This window comes from Mytilus galloprovincialis, chromosome 2, assembly GCF_965363235.1.
Source record: "Mytilus galloprovincialis chromosome 2, xbMytGall1.hap1.1, whole genome shotgun sequence".
In the NCBI taxonomy this organism is placed as follows: domain Eukaryota; kingdom Metazoa; phylum Mollusca; class Bivalvia; order Mytilida; family Mytilidae; genus Mytilus; species Mytilus galloprovincialis.
The window spans coordinates 98,531,500-98,545,930 of record NC_134839.1 but is presented as its reverse complement, the minus strand read 5'-3'; the positions used below and the strand labels follow the sequence as shown (position 1 = coordinate 98,545,930).

Sequence of the window (14,431 nt, the reverse complement as noted above, 5' to 3'; positions counted from 1 at the left end):
CTATCGTTAGGCTAACACTGGAAGCATTTATATAATTACATGCAGTTTTTGGAAGAAATATTTAATATTTTTATTAAATAAATGGTGTTTAAAAACTGTAATATTTTCTTTAATGGTTAGCTTCAAGACATGGTCACCAGTGTCAGATTTTTGGTCAATGACAAAGACAACAAAATATGTTTAGAATTATTGAATATCAAACATTTTAATTGAAAAAAAAAATGACAAGAACATGTTTAACTCACAGTTATTTCAAACAACAGTAGCTTTCTTTGATCATTAATCTTATTTGATAAAACTGTATCTAAAATTATCTATAAATAACAAAACTTCCAAAAAAAAACCTTTCTTTTGGTGTATAGAACATTAAAATAACTTGATGCATATTCTTACAATAAACAATCAAACTTAGCAATACAATTCATATGTTTTGTCTACGGACAAGACATTGTATTCAAATGCATTATTAAAACCTAATTTTGATATAGCTGAAAGTGTTCTCTTGAAAAAAAAAACATACATTTTATCAGGATTATCTATCAAATGATGCTTAACTTCGAGGAAAATGGAAACAAATACATTTTGGTAATGTCTACGGACAAGACATTTTATTGATATTCAATTAAATGCTTTCAAAGATGATTGTTAAAGTTAAGATTAAAAGTTACTAATTAAATTTTAAGCTGTGTTTTTTAAATTTTGGAAAATATAAAAATGTACCCATAATTCTTTACATATCTCAATAATTTATTGATTAAGCCAAACTGAAGACATATTCTTTTAACTGAAATCCATATATCTGACTGTTTAAAACAATCAAACTATTATTAAAACTCAATTTTGACATAGTTGAATGTGTTCTCTTAAAAAAATAACATACATTTTACCTATCAAATTAGGCTGAAATCAAGGAAATTGGATACAAATATATTATGGTGATGTCTACGGACAAGACAATTTCAGTTAAAAAAAAAATCTGTTAGACTTAATTCTGACTATATTCATGTTGAAAATAATGAGTTTTAATTTGAATAGATAACTTTCATCACCTATAAATAAGATTTAAGTTCCATAGCAGACAAATATTTGAATTTAATACTTGTTATGTACAAGTGTCTTGTCCGTAGACACTTCCTCATCTGCTGTTAATACTGAAATGCAAAAGATAAAGTTAGAGAGAGAGAAATACTTTTTCTTCATTTGATTTAGTTAATCTTTTAAGGTATGCATCAACTGGAATAAACAATATTGAAGTAAAATAAGGTATGCTTTTTATGACTTATAATCTGACACTTTTTAAAATCCACTCCTGTAAAGTAATTTTAGAAAAATTGAGAACAATTAAATTACCATTTATTTATTAAAAATAAGATATTTCTAAGTTTAAACAAAACATAGGACTAATTAAGACCCATAAAGCCAAGCAATATTGATAAAAAGACATGTCTACGGACAAGACATGTGTCTACAGACAAGACATTCTGACATATTTTTGAATTTTTTCCTCTATTAATAGATGGCAGAAAAAAATGTTAGTAGTGTTTTCATATCTACAAAAGAACAGGAACTTAGCAATGCAACATTAATGTAATTATGCTTCCAGTTTACTAGGGAATGCATGTCTACGGACAAGACATTTTTTCACTTTATTTGTATATCCAACTTTGATGGCATATATCTCCATATAGGGTACTGCAATTTTGATAAATGAGGTAGTCTTTGATATTGTATATACTAGAAGAGAAAACAAAACACATAATAGCATAAATTTGATTTATTTTTCTCTTTTATCACTTCACTGAGCAAGCGAAAAACAAAAGTACAAAATTTCATAACAAGCGCATAGTATTCAACTTTTTATCATAACTTTGTAACCACTGAAGATTTTTTGTTGCAACAACCAGTAAAAGAAAGAAGAATAAATTGTCTATAACAGTGAACCAATAATGTAGTTCAAATTAAGTTCACTTATTAACTATCAATTGATAAAAACTGGTAAATTTTAAATGAAACAACATAACGTGTAATTTTGCCCATTTTCAGCGTGTATTTTAGTGTTTTTTTTCAAAACGGTAACACCTATACATGATATTTGATATTCATTGTGAAACCCTACATTCTCTTCTTCAGTTCAAAGATGTATTGCTTATGTAAAGTTTATCTTCTTGTCTTTACAAGCCTATAACATAGACCCAATATGAAATGCACATCTGATCTTGGCTAGGCCGATAGCTTTAACTAACACATAATCTGAATATTTTGCATGTAATTTACATTAATCCTAAGCTTACTTGATCTGTAATGGCTGTTGCTGGTGTTTCATATATCCCCTGATCAGATCTTTTCCCTCGTTTCTCTGGAGGTACTTCTCTCACTTTCTGAGGATTGTCACTATCACTCTCCAATAACTTTAACACTGTTCTGTCCTTAATATCTCTGAAATAATAAAACACAGTTCCAGAATAAGTTCATGAAACAAAACTTTTTTCCTTTCAAATATCATTCCTATACATTATTACTGAATATATATCATTTAATATGATTTTTATTTTTTTACTTTTTTGGACAATGGCACAGATTCATCCTAAAACTGGTACTATATAGTTGTGTAACTGTTAGTCAGAAGCCTATTCAGTGCTTGTCTTTACGTTTTTCTTGTTGTTGACTACTTTAAAACATTCAGGGTTAATTCTTCAACTTTATGTTAAATGTTGGGATACTATGAGAGGTCCTTCTCATTACTTAAAAAAATAATGTGATTTCTAGATGTAGAATATGGTTTACTTTATATGCAAGTCAGTTTTGGTTATTATATGCCAATGGGGGGCTGTTGATATTTAACCCTCATTATCAATCTTTGTTATTATCAATAGCATGTTGACTTTATATTCATTTTCACTGGTTTTTTTCCCACTTTTTAATTGGTATAGCTGTCATAAATCACACTTTGAGAAACTTTTACTAAAATCAAGTTCGTCTTCACTAGAAAATCAAACTTGTGATAGACCTACCTCAAATCTTCCAGTTGATAGTAAATACTGGTCCTTGGGTCTAAGATATAGATTTTTCTCCTGGGAGATGACAAGTAGTCCATATTGAGTTTCTCTTGGAAGGATCTTACAAACAAGGCTCTGACAGTATCTAAGTGTGTGATTTCATTAGGAAGATCAGATTTCTTTGTTTCATCTTGATATACCAAGAAAACCATACCTATAACACAGATGGTTTGGTTATTCATTGTTATGACAATACCATCTTTAATTTTTTGAAGTAGCAGTATATAACAGTAAATATAATTCACAATAGTAAGACATGACCTACTATTTTATATTTTATATAACAGTAAATATAATTCACAATAGTAAAAGACATGACCTACTATTTTATAATTGACAATAGTAAAAGACATGACCTACTATTTTATATTTTATATAACAGTAAATATAATTCACAATAGTAAAAGACATGACCTACTATTTTATAATTCACAATAGTAAAAGACATGACCTACTATTTTATATTTTATATAACAGTAAATATAATTCACAATAGTAAAAGACATGACCTACTATTTTATAATTCACAATAGTAAAAGACATGACCTACTATTTTATATTTTATATAACAGTAAATATAATTCACAATAGTAAAAGACATGACCTACTATTTTATAATTGACAATAGTAAAAGACATGACCTACTATTTTATATTTTATATAACAGTAAATATAATTCACAATAGTAAAAGACATGACCTACTATTTTATAATTCACAATAGTAAAAGACATGACCTACTATTTTATATTTTATATAACAGTAAATATAATTCACAATAGTAAAAGACATGACCTACTATTTTATAATTCACAATAGTAAAAGACATGACCTACTATTTTATATTTTATATAACAGTAAATATAATTCACAATAGTAAAAGACATGACCTACTATTTTATAATTCACAATAGTAAAAGACATGACCTACTATTTTATAATTCACAATAGTAAAGGACATGACCTACTATTTTATAATTCACAATAGTAAAAGACATGACCTACTATTTTATATTTCACAATAGTAAAAGACATGACCTACTATTTTATATTTTATATAAGTTGACTGCAAATGAAGTTTTAGCAAAAATCTGTTGCATTTATCTTATCTTACTTTTAACAATAGTATTTATAATACATCTTTGTCATTTGATCTCAATCTGAAAACTAGGGAAATAAATGTATGGTTTGCAAACATCAATAAATCAAGAATTTGATGATTTTAAATTACGTTTATTGATAACATGTCTGCAAAACTGATAAATACTTATATTTGCAATCATCAAATCACAAACTGATGCTTTGAAATACCCAATGATGAAATAATCATTGTTGTAATCAAAAGTCTCTATTAAAGTAATAAAGAAACCTTTTTTCTTCATTATAAAATGAAACCATGAAATTTTCATTTTCAATTGGATAAGTCAATAGTTGTAACTAGAGTATCTTCAACAATGGCTTCTTCTTTCGTAAAAATCTTCATGAAAGGGCAATAACTCTATGAAGAGTTAGCTGAGAGTTTAAGTCATGCTGATTGTTTTGCAGATCTTTTCCTGTTAATCATTTTTGATTTTTAAAGATATAATCTGTTATAATTTGCAAGATAATAGGCAAAAACTTTAAAAATTGTAAAAATCATCATAAAAGATCAAAAACCCAATTAAAGAGTCCTCTGACCATTTCAGCAGTTGCCTTTCTTGTAGATATTGTCTTTGCTATTCATATTTATGATTAAAATTTCTCTTTCCATTCTAGATTTCAAAATAATAGGCAAAATGACAAAATTTTTGTCAAGTTTCACTAATTTATTTTAATTAGTGAAACTTGACAAAAATTTAGGGCAATAACTCCTATCAGAAAAAAAATCTTGTCAGTTTTGACTTTCAAATTGGACAGGAGGTAGATCCCAACATTCCAAACATTTCTGCCCCCATACACATTTTTTAAACTAATTGCTCAATAATGATGAAAACCAAGCTTGACAAAAAAGCCCAGTAGTTACAGAGGATAAGATTTTTTGTAAACTTTAAGGGACTACAGATTGTTATATATTAGATACATGTTTTATATGTTTAATTCGGTTTTATGTCCGGAAACGACTTTTTGTTTTACTCTCGCTCTCTTTTAATAAATGTCGTCAACATAAGACGTGTTTTTATTGCTTGAGCTAGTCCCAACCCAAAACTTATAATCAAGACGAGGCAATATTGTTACAAGATACCAAGTGATGAAAAAAAAAACTCATTTAGCCAGGTGAACTAAAAACACAATTCAAGCGATTAAATCATCTCCTTTATTTATAGATGGTCAGCTTTACCATAGCTCTATCATAAGTGTTGGGTGGAGAATGGACAATAGGTAAACTATTCCTTTAATTACAGACAATCACCTTCACCTACCCATAGCTCTATCATAAGTGTTGGGTGGAGAACGGACAAAAGGTAAACTATTCCTTTAATTACAGACAATCAGCTTCACCTACCCATAGCTCTATCATAAGTGTTGGGTGGAGAACGGACAAAAGGTAAACTATTCCTTTAATTACAGACAATCACCTTCACCTACCCATAGCTCTATCATAAGTGTTGGGTGGAGAATGGACAATAGGTAAACTATTCCTTTAATTACAGACAATCAGCTTCACCTACCCATAGCTCTATCATAAGTGTTGGGTGGAGAACGGACAATAGGTAAACTATTCCTCATGAAACTCCCTCTCTGAAAACTGACAGGTCCTTCCACGTTAGACATAGTCTCGAAATCTTCATAATCTCTCACATTGGCTGGGTTGTAGGTCACTACCGTAGCCCTTCTGTGGGGATCTCTGGGTCTACGAGCCTGTAAATATAGCAGCATTTTATTAATAAAAGTAATATCTTTTTATTCACAAGAATTGTGCTCTGAAAAAAGAGGAAAAATCATTTCTTTTTTCTTTCTTTTGGATATGCCCAGGGAGAAATTAGAGCAGCTGCTGTATTCACATTTAGCTTACACCATAACTATGTTATGATCAACTAGAGTCACAAGGAGAATGTAGTTACTCAGTTACTGTACTCAAAGAAAATATTCAAACTTAGCAAAAACTGTGTTCCTGTGATTAAAAATTTATAAAAGTAAACCATTATAGGCCTTCAACACGGAGCCTTGGCTTACACCGAACAACATGCTATAAAGTGCTCCAAAATTACTAGTGTAAATCCATTCAAACGGGAAAACCAACGGTCTAATCTATATAAAAAAACGAGAAACGAAAAACATGTATAAATTACATAAACAAACGACAACTACTGTACATCAGATTCCTGGCATGGGTACAACACTGCAATGAATGCCATTAAACAACACCATTAAAATATCTATTTTCACTTCTTTTTTTTTTTTTTTTAATTTTCAGTCCATTAAAAAATATTTATTTTTGAATCCTTATATTTATCATTTTTTAGTGTGTTCAAGTGAAATCCAGACCCAATATTATTTTATTTCTACAGTTCATTGGATTACATTATTAATTAAGATAAACATCATGATAAAATAATACATCGTAAAATCTTGTCTGGTCTTTTAAAATTCTTAATTTAAAATTTAAAAAAAAATACATGAACAGTGGAACTAGAAAACAAAAAAGGAAATCAATTAACTTACTTCTTTACTTGTGCAAACGACTGGATTAAAACTTAGGAGGAAATTGAATTTTCTTCATTAATTATGGAGGAATTTGTATTGAAAATTATCTGATTACAATAAAATTTATCAGTGTACATAAATTGTGACATATAACACATGCTTTTATTCATGATTTATTACCCTTTCAATCAATACAAAATGAATTTCAATCAAAACAAAAACAAACTTTTTTATCCTGATCAAACTTAGTTGAACGACAACTTAATCTGTGGACAAGAATATCATCAATATGAATATGAATTTCCAATATACCTCTAAAAATTGTTAGTTCGGTGTGGTATAACTTATTTACACCATGGTATTATGTTATGGTTAATGCAAAATTAAAGCTTTCAAGAACATGACCTTTTTCATTGATAAAGAAGTTAATCCAATTGCATTGAATGATGGTGTGGGAGGCGAAAAGCTCTATTAGCTTTCAGACACTGTCTGAACCCCAAGGCATAACTACATGTCTCAAAAGTCTTAGATCTAATTACCCCCATCAGTCTGTCAGGAATTTTGTAAACTCTATGCATGTCACATGTTCTGTAGAATTTCAGACACCTGATTTGGCATTTAGATTTTTAAAATTTTAAAATTGAAAATTATTGTTCTCATGCTAAATATAAAGTTTTGATATTTTTAGAAATTTTTTAATTTGTTTTCATGCTAAATATAAAGTTTTGGTATTTTTAGATAATTAAGCAAAGAAATTATAACATAACATAAATAAAAAAATCAATAAGGTGTCTTTGAAATTTTGCATTACACCTGATCAAAGAGTTTACAATATTCATGATAGATTAACGAACATATCAATCTATGGCTTTTGAGACATGTATGTCATGTACCTAAGTTTTAGCCCCCTTCGCTCCAACATTATGGAGCTTCATATATGGTTAATGCATTTGCCATATACATGTCCCCACTCAAATAGTTGCCTAATTTAGAGCCATCTTCTTTCTAAATCTCATCAGAACTGTAAAACACTTACTTTGTGATTTCATATACAACAATAAGAACAGAAACTAGTACTTTAATATGGTCTTTATAAGCTTTTTTCTGACTTGTAGTATGGGACAAAAATTAGGCCATTATCATCTAGTCCATTCTATCTATTTCTATATAAATATTGAGTGCATTAGATTAACTCTGATATAGTTGTGTACATTAAATCAATAACCTTATAGATCCTATTAACTCATAAAGTTCCTAATACTATTGAATATTTCTACAAACTGAATTAGTAACACAGTAATTTATCTTCTCTCAGGAGACCATTTGGTAGAAAGAAGAATATACCATATGTATAATTCCAATAGTCTACCCAGGAAAGGTTTCAATCCTAATAGGAATACTGTGTCATTCAAAGATTTCAGTAATCATTTGAGAGAAAAAATTAGAAAGGAAATGTTACGAAGTAAGATTCTGTGAAAAATCTAAAAATTTTGTCAACCAGTTCAGGAGAAGTTTCAGAAATGACTATAAAAGATAGAGAAATAATCATTGAGAATTAAATTTGGCAAAAATTTGTAATGAATTGCCTTTGAACACAACTGTTTATTTATTCATGATAGAAATTCACCTTACAACTTTGGATAAAGTTTTTATGCATCTTGACATAAAGACCTTTCAAATTTGCCCTGGTCAGTTCCCCCTTATTATCACCATCTTAATATATAGTTTGCAATTCCATTGAAGTACATGTATACATGTATGTCCAACATTTTAATTATAAACACTATTAATCATTTTGTTTTACAACTTTAGAATGCATGTATTCACAAAGCCATTACTAATTGTGTAAAGAAGTTTTTAACTTTATTTAACACTTAATATCAGACAAGCATGTACCTTGAATTTAATTGATTTCCACAGATATGACTCATATCCATATATTTAATGTGTACTTCGTTATCTACAGGTATTGTTATGTAACAAGTCTATAAAGGGTTAAAAAACATGTTTGCATTTCTCCAGAACACATATTTTCAAATATTACTAGAGAAAGTTGGTAAAACTACAACTATGATGAAGTTACTGTTTTTGGTTTAAAAGAATTCCTTTCAGTTTCCTAAAAGCTAAAATATTACGATGATTTTGTGTCTTTTCATGGGCAATCTGACTTGCATTCTTTCTATCTCTTATTTAAGAACAAAAGTGAACAATCAAATGCATGCTTTACTAACTGAGCATTAATCTTATCTTAATATTAGTTAAGTGTTCCATGGAACCCTGTGTCTGGCCCTCTTGCTGCTTTCAGTGTAAAAAGGTAACGTGAATCCATAATTCAATAAAATACTGAAAAACACGTGATCTGGGATATGTGGAAATAAGCATTGGGTACAAGTTTTATAACATTTTGTTAAGGCAAAAATGAATTAGAGAATGGAAAAGAAAAAATAAGCAATTTTTCCATTTAAAAGACGCCACCAAAATTCTCACTTGATCTGTGTTCTGTGATAATAAGCATTGTGTATAAGTTTGATAACATTTGGTAGAAGCAAACTAAAGTAAGAGAACAGACACTAATTTTGGGACACAGGAACAGACAGCTAAAAAAATATTCAAATTTCAAAAAGTTCCACAAAGGTTTGACATATTTATTGATGTCTAAATAAACTTGATACAAGTGATGTACTTCTCATATATTTTATAATAGTATGCTATTAAAGCTGTAACAAAAGGGATTGTGCTTGATTTTCATATGATGAACACATAATGTTCCAATAAGTTGTGGTTTGGAGCTGTCATGAAGTCTCACAAAACATGTTTAACCCATATGCATTTAGGAGACTCTGGTCTTTGTTAGTTTTGTATGTTTTTCTAATTTTGGTTCATTTATATGTTTCTGAGTTTAGTGTGATATTTATTTTCGCTGAACTAGTACCGTACACATATTATTTTGGTGGCCAGCTGAAGCCAGCCTCTAGATGCAGAAATTTCTTGCTATGTTGAAGGTCTATTGGTGGCCTTAGGCTATGTTTTGCTCTTTGGCCGGGTTGTTCTTCATCACATTTCCTGTTTCCATTCTCAATTTTATTTATTGACAGAATTAACCTTAATATAGAACCTGTCACAATCTAGGGTAGCTATGTCTTGTTTTTGTAACATAAATGTTGAAGGCTAAACAAAAAGGGTAAGCAAAGGTCTTTAAAAAATTTTAAATTATCAAAAATCCATGAAAAAGAAGTCAAGGTCAAATGAATCCTTTCAGACTGACATGTACACCTAACAATCATTTTAAAATCATATTTTGTTGAACAATACATTTACTATAGTATTTCATGCATACTCTTACAAAAATTATTAACAATTAATACAATGGATAGGATCAGCAGGATGGAACAACAATGATTGTAAGGTACAGAATTTTCGGCTTGTAACAATGAACTTCCCAAAGAGTTGTTGCAAGGGTTCTTTAAAGTGCAGACATGGTGGTGCTCTCTCTTCACAAGGTATCTGATTTTTAAAATGTCAACATTCTGACCAGAATATAACTGCAAACTTATAAATCAAGCACAGCCAAATGGACTAGCCACTTTAGTTTCACTGCTTGGCAGAATATTGACTGGGGGATTGATTAGTGTTTATGGGTACTTTCAGCATTTCTTAGCCTATTTTGTGGTTGAGAGTTTTTATTTTGTGAAGGAAGAAAGTGAGCCTCAGGGCATAAGGACAAAATTTCTATACCCTACCCTACATGTAGTTACCCTTGGGGGTAACTATCATTGACCAATGAACCATGAAAATGCAGTCAAAATCAGAACAACTCTCTCTCAAAGGACAATGAGCATCTTATAATGATTTAGTTAAATAGAGATAACCTATTACTTAAAATAACTGTCTTGACTGAGAACCTGATCTGATCATAAAGATGAGGAGAAAATCATTACATTTATAGATAGAATCATTCATTTCTAAATGGACCAGTATTCCAGCATTAAAGTAGAAAGTTAATTAAGGTTAAAATCCATCAAAGTTCTATACCTTGTTATTATGATGTCTCCAAATCACTTGTTCTGTTGGGTTCATTCTTCTTTCTTTTTAAAGCTTATAACTTAATCCATGCACAATTAGACAGAAAACTCTCCAGTCTCATTTACAATCTTAATCCAAAAGCATACATTTTAATTTAAGACTCCAGTTTTTACACCTTGAAAACTGCACTTTAAATTTAGCAAATTAAACAAACTGCACCTTTCAATTTATCAAACATCCTGGTGACTATGATTAACTTAATCAATTTGTCTTCTGCTGATAACAATATCTGTTTACATTGTCTTATGTCGTAATATTTGAACAAAAACTGTAAGAAATTTGTCAAACTTGAAAAGCCATTCAAGCAGAAAGCATAAATACAATGAAGACTGTTTTCATCAAATTTTGACTAAGTTATAAAGTAAAAGAAACTTTCCAGTTCAACAAACTTCATCCTTATAACAGTGGTCAAGTTAGCTATTTCCGAATTTAATTATTTCCTACATTTTATATGGAAATCAACGAACTGTTGCACTGAACGAACACAATGAAAGCTTCAATATTTTATATTCACCAATAGAGGCATTCAATAGCCATTTGCCATTTATAATTTCCTGCTACATTTCCTTTGTATGTTGTCTCCCAATAATTATAATAAGTTACTAATGGGTTTATATAATTCCAAAGCAATTAAACAGAATACAGATGCATATCACATCATATGAAATTATCCTTTTTTTTGAAGTGGTAAAAACACATGGCCCCTGCGCATTGTTTATAAAAAAGATGCAGATTACAGAATGATTATCAATCCAAGAAAAACTCAACACAGAGATACAAAGTTTCCCTATTTCCTATATCAAACTGAAAGGTACCCAAGTACATATGACAGTTTAGGTTGACTTTTTATTTCATTCATCACAAACAATAACCTAACAACAGCCTACAATCCAGCCATGTAAATCCATTTAAATGTTTGAAACACTGCTTTTAAACCTTTTAAATTTCATTTCATATCCTGATTTCACAATAGAATTTATCTTTTGAATTAAAGAAAGAAATATGCCGAAAAAGGCATAGTAAATAAAACAGGTTATATTGATCAAAATCAATATTTTTTCTTGTAAATTGATCAATCACATTTTAAATTCAGTAGCTAATGTTATCAGTATTTCCCAGTAGCCAAAATCTTTCTATTGTCACAATCAAACCTGCCACAAGGAACAATTAAATATACAAGGTGATATAATCACTGACAGGTGTTTTAGAAATCTATTTGGATATACAGGTATGTTAATTGACTTGTAAGGTGTTCATGCACACCTGACTTGGAAATCAAGTGTAGGGATTTAAACATCATACAATAGTGAAAGGCCATGTCTACATAGGTCCATGACAGTGTGCATTATGTCAAAGATAATTAAATACATCTGTGACAAGAGATAGATCAGTCCATTGTAGCAAAGGTCCAGTCATGCTGTATCAAAGGCCTCATGGATCAGCCTTACTGTATTTTAAAAGGCTATGCATGGGTCCTATTGAGCATGTATAGCCGACCGTACAAGGTCTGTAAAGCGAGTCAAGGTCGTTAAAAACTTCCATCATCATGAGCATGTATAGTCCTTTAGATTCTCTACTTTACCATTTGAAAATAAAAAATAATGATAATAATAGTTCTTGATATAAAGAGGTTAAAACAGTCAGCTTTACAACTAATCCACAGGGCCTCTTGCAATACAATGGAAATAAAATATAACAAACACATCAATATGGAATAATGGTGATCAAGCAACCTCAAAATGGAATGAAATCGTAATCAGACAGTTAAAAGATGCTTCGTAAACTTGATAAAATATTATAAGAAAACGATTGTGAGGTAGACAACTTTATGTTACTGATCTTAGCCTTTGATTTAATTAATCACAGGTATGACAAGGATGCTGTAACTGTTTTGTCAGTATGGCTTTTGCCCATTGTTGAAGTCCATACTGTGACCTAGCTATCCAATCCACAACATTAGATGATAGAAGTTTTCATGTCAAAGTTGGACCTTTTAAATCATTGACTCATTATAGAAATTGTATTCGACCACCTGGATATGGATGGCAAGTAATATTTTTTGTATTGCACTGCACTTACTTCATACTAACAAGCTTTCACTGAAGCAAATAGTAATAATACTTTACCAGTTGATCAGTTTGCAGAAGAAGAATTCAAACTCAATTTGTCCATTTGCAAATGTGTTGCCATTGCTATAGTGATATCCCAAAACCCACTGATAACACATAAAGACTATTATTATATACATACATGTGGTCTGATGGGGTATCCATCTTCACTTGAAGTTCCACTAATTTTCTCAGCATACTTAGGATATCTTTTAGCCAACATGTCCATAAATTGCTCTCTCTTCCTAGAGTCATCCTAAAAAATTCCACAATTTGTCAAATTAGGCCTAAGATGTCAGTAAATTATGAATAAATGTCTATTAAGGGGAATAACAATACTCTGAAATCAACTTTCCTACGAGTATAAATTTATGTACACATATGAATACTGTGCAGATAAACCAGATTTTTTTTCAGCAGGAATACTTGACAAAATAAGGATGGGGGTGACATGGTTTCAAATATCCCCTTCTTCTCTTCACAGAAAGCCAACCCTTTAATCCTATATCCCATTGTAGTACATTATTAGGCTGAATCTCTTCTCTTTTTATTTATTTTTCCTCAATCTGTAAATATTTGCAATACTTTCTTTACAGTATCAACATGATCAAGACTACACAAAGCAAAACATACAATATGAGTTACTAACATACATTACAACACAACTTTACATACCATTAGTATACAACAATCCTAAAAGTATATTTCAACAAATACTCTCTTAAACATCTGACAGACTTTTCATAGACAAACTGTATTGATATTTTTTTCAAGAAAACCCCACAATATTATGTTAAATAGAGTGGAGTTTCCAGAAGTGGAATAGGATATATTGCCATCCATCATCTGTATCTATATATCACAGGATTGTTACACAGTCAGTGGGATACAGAATAAGATGGAAATCTTTCTATATGAAAAAATCACCTTATATGCTCAATGGGGTGAGTTCTTTTTGCTGTTTTTTTTTACAAGGAAAAGCAAATTTAAACTATATTAATACTTTTCACTAAAGAAAATTTGTTTTCCAATATTCTATATCTTTTAATCATGACAAAAGTCTATATCATGAAGAGAACACCTAAAAGTATTTTCATATTGTTTTCCAGAAAATGAGATGTTATATAAAGAAAACTGATGATCCTCAAAGTTAGATTTATCTTTGAAAATTGATTCTCTGAAACTCCTGAAGATTGTTTATTGTGTTTTGAATCTTTTATCAATAATGGATTAAGTCTCCTGGGTTTTACAATGTAATATGGAATGGTAAAGTTCATGTTCAAATGGTTTATGTGTAATTACATTAAATAATGAATTTCTGAACAATAAATTAAAGTTGTATTTAGGAACTTCTAATAAACTGAAATGTTTAGTTCACTAAACAGTATGTCATGACCTGAAGTTGTTCAAATTTCAAAATCTCAGGCATACAAAACAGTAGCAAAATATAACACAGGGTAGACATGATAAAAATAAAATATAAAGATACACAATACGAATAGCAAAAAATAAAGAAATACTCTGATATCAAAATACAAACACATACACATACAATAGCAAA

General features: G+C 29.8%; 1 protein-coding gene across 10 annotated transcripts in view; it reads right to left on the bottom strand.

Annotated features, from left to right (window-relative positions):
- Positions 1-14,431, bottom strand: part of LOC143065050 (SRC kinase signaling inhibitor 1-like) — a 97,364-nt gene that overhangs the window by 38,127 nt on the left and 44,806 nt on the right. For 8 of the 10 annotated variants that reach the window (XM_076238356.1, XM_076238355.1, XM_076238354.1 and 5 more), the window contains 4 exons: positions 13,013-13,126; positions 5,704-5,893; positions 3,012-3,210; positions 2,292-2,436 (listed from right to left, as the gene is read on the bottom strand). In XM_076238356.1, coding sequence (XP_076094471.1) covers positions 2,292-2,436; positions 3,012-3,210; positions 5,704-5,893; positions 13,013-13,126 — 648 coding nt within the window. Of the gene's footprint in view, positions 1-2,291; positions 2,437-3,011; positions 3,211-5,454; positions 5,574-5,703; positions 5,894-10,711; positions 11,872-13,012; positions 13,127-14,431 lie in introns of those variants that run through there. The other 2 variants (XM_076238362.1, XM_076238363.1) reach the window with 2 other exon arrangements.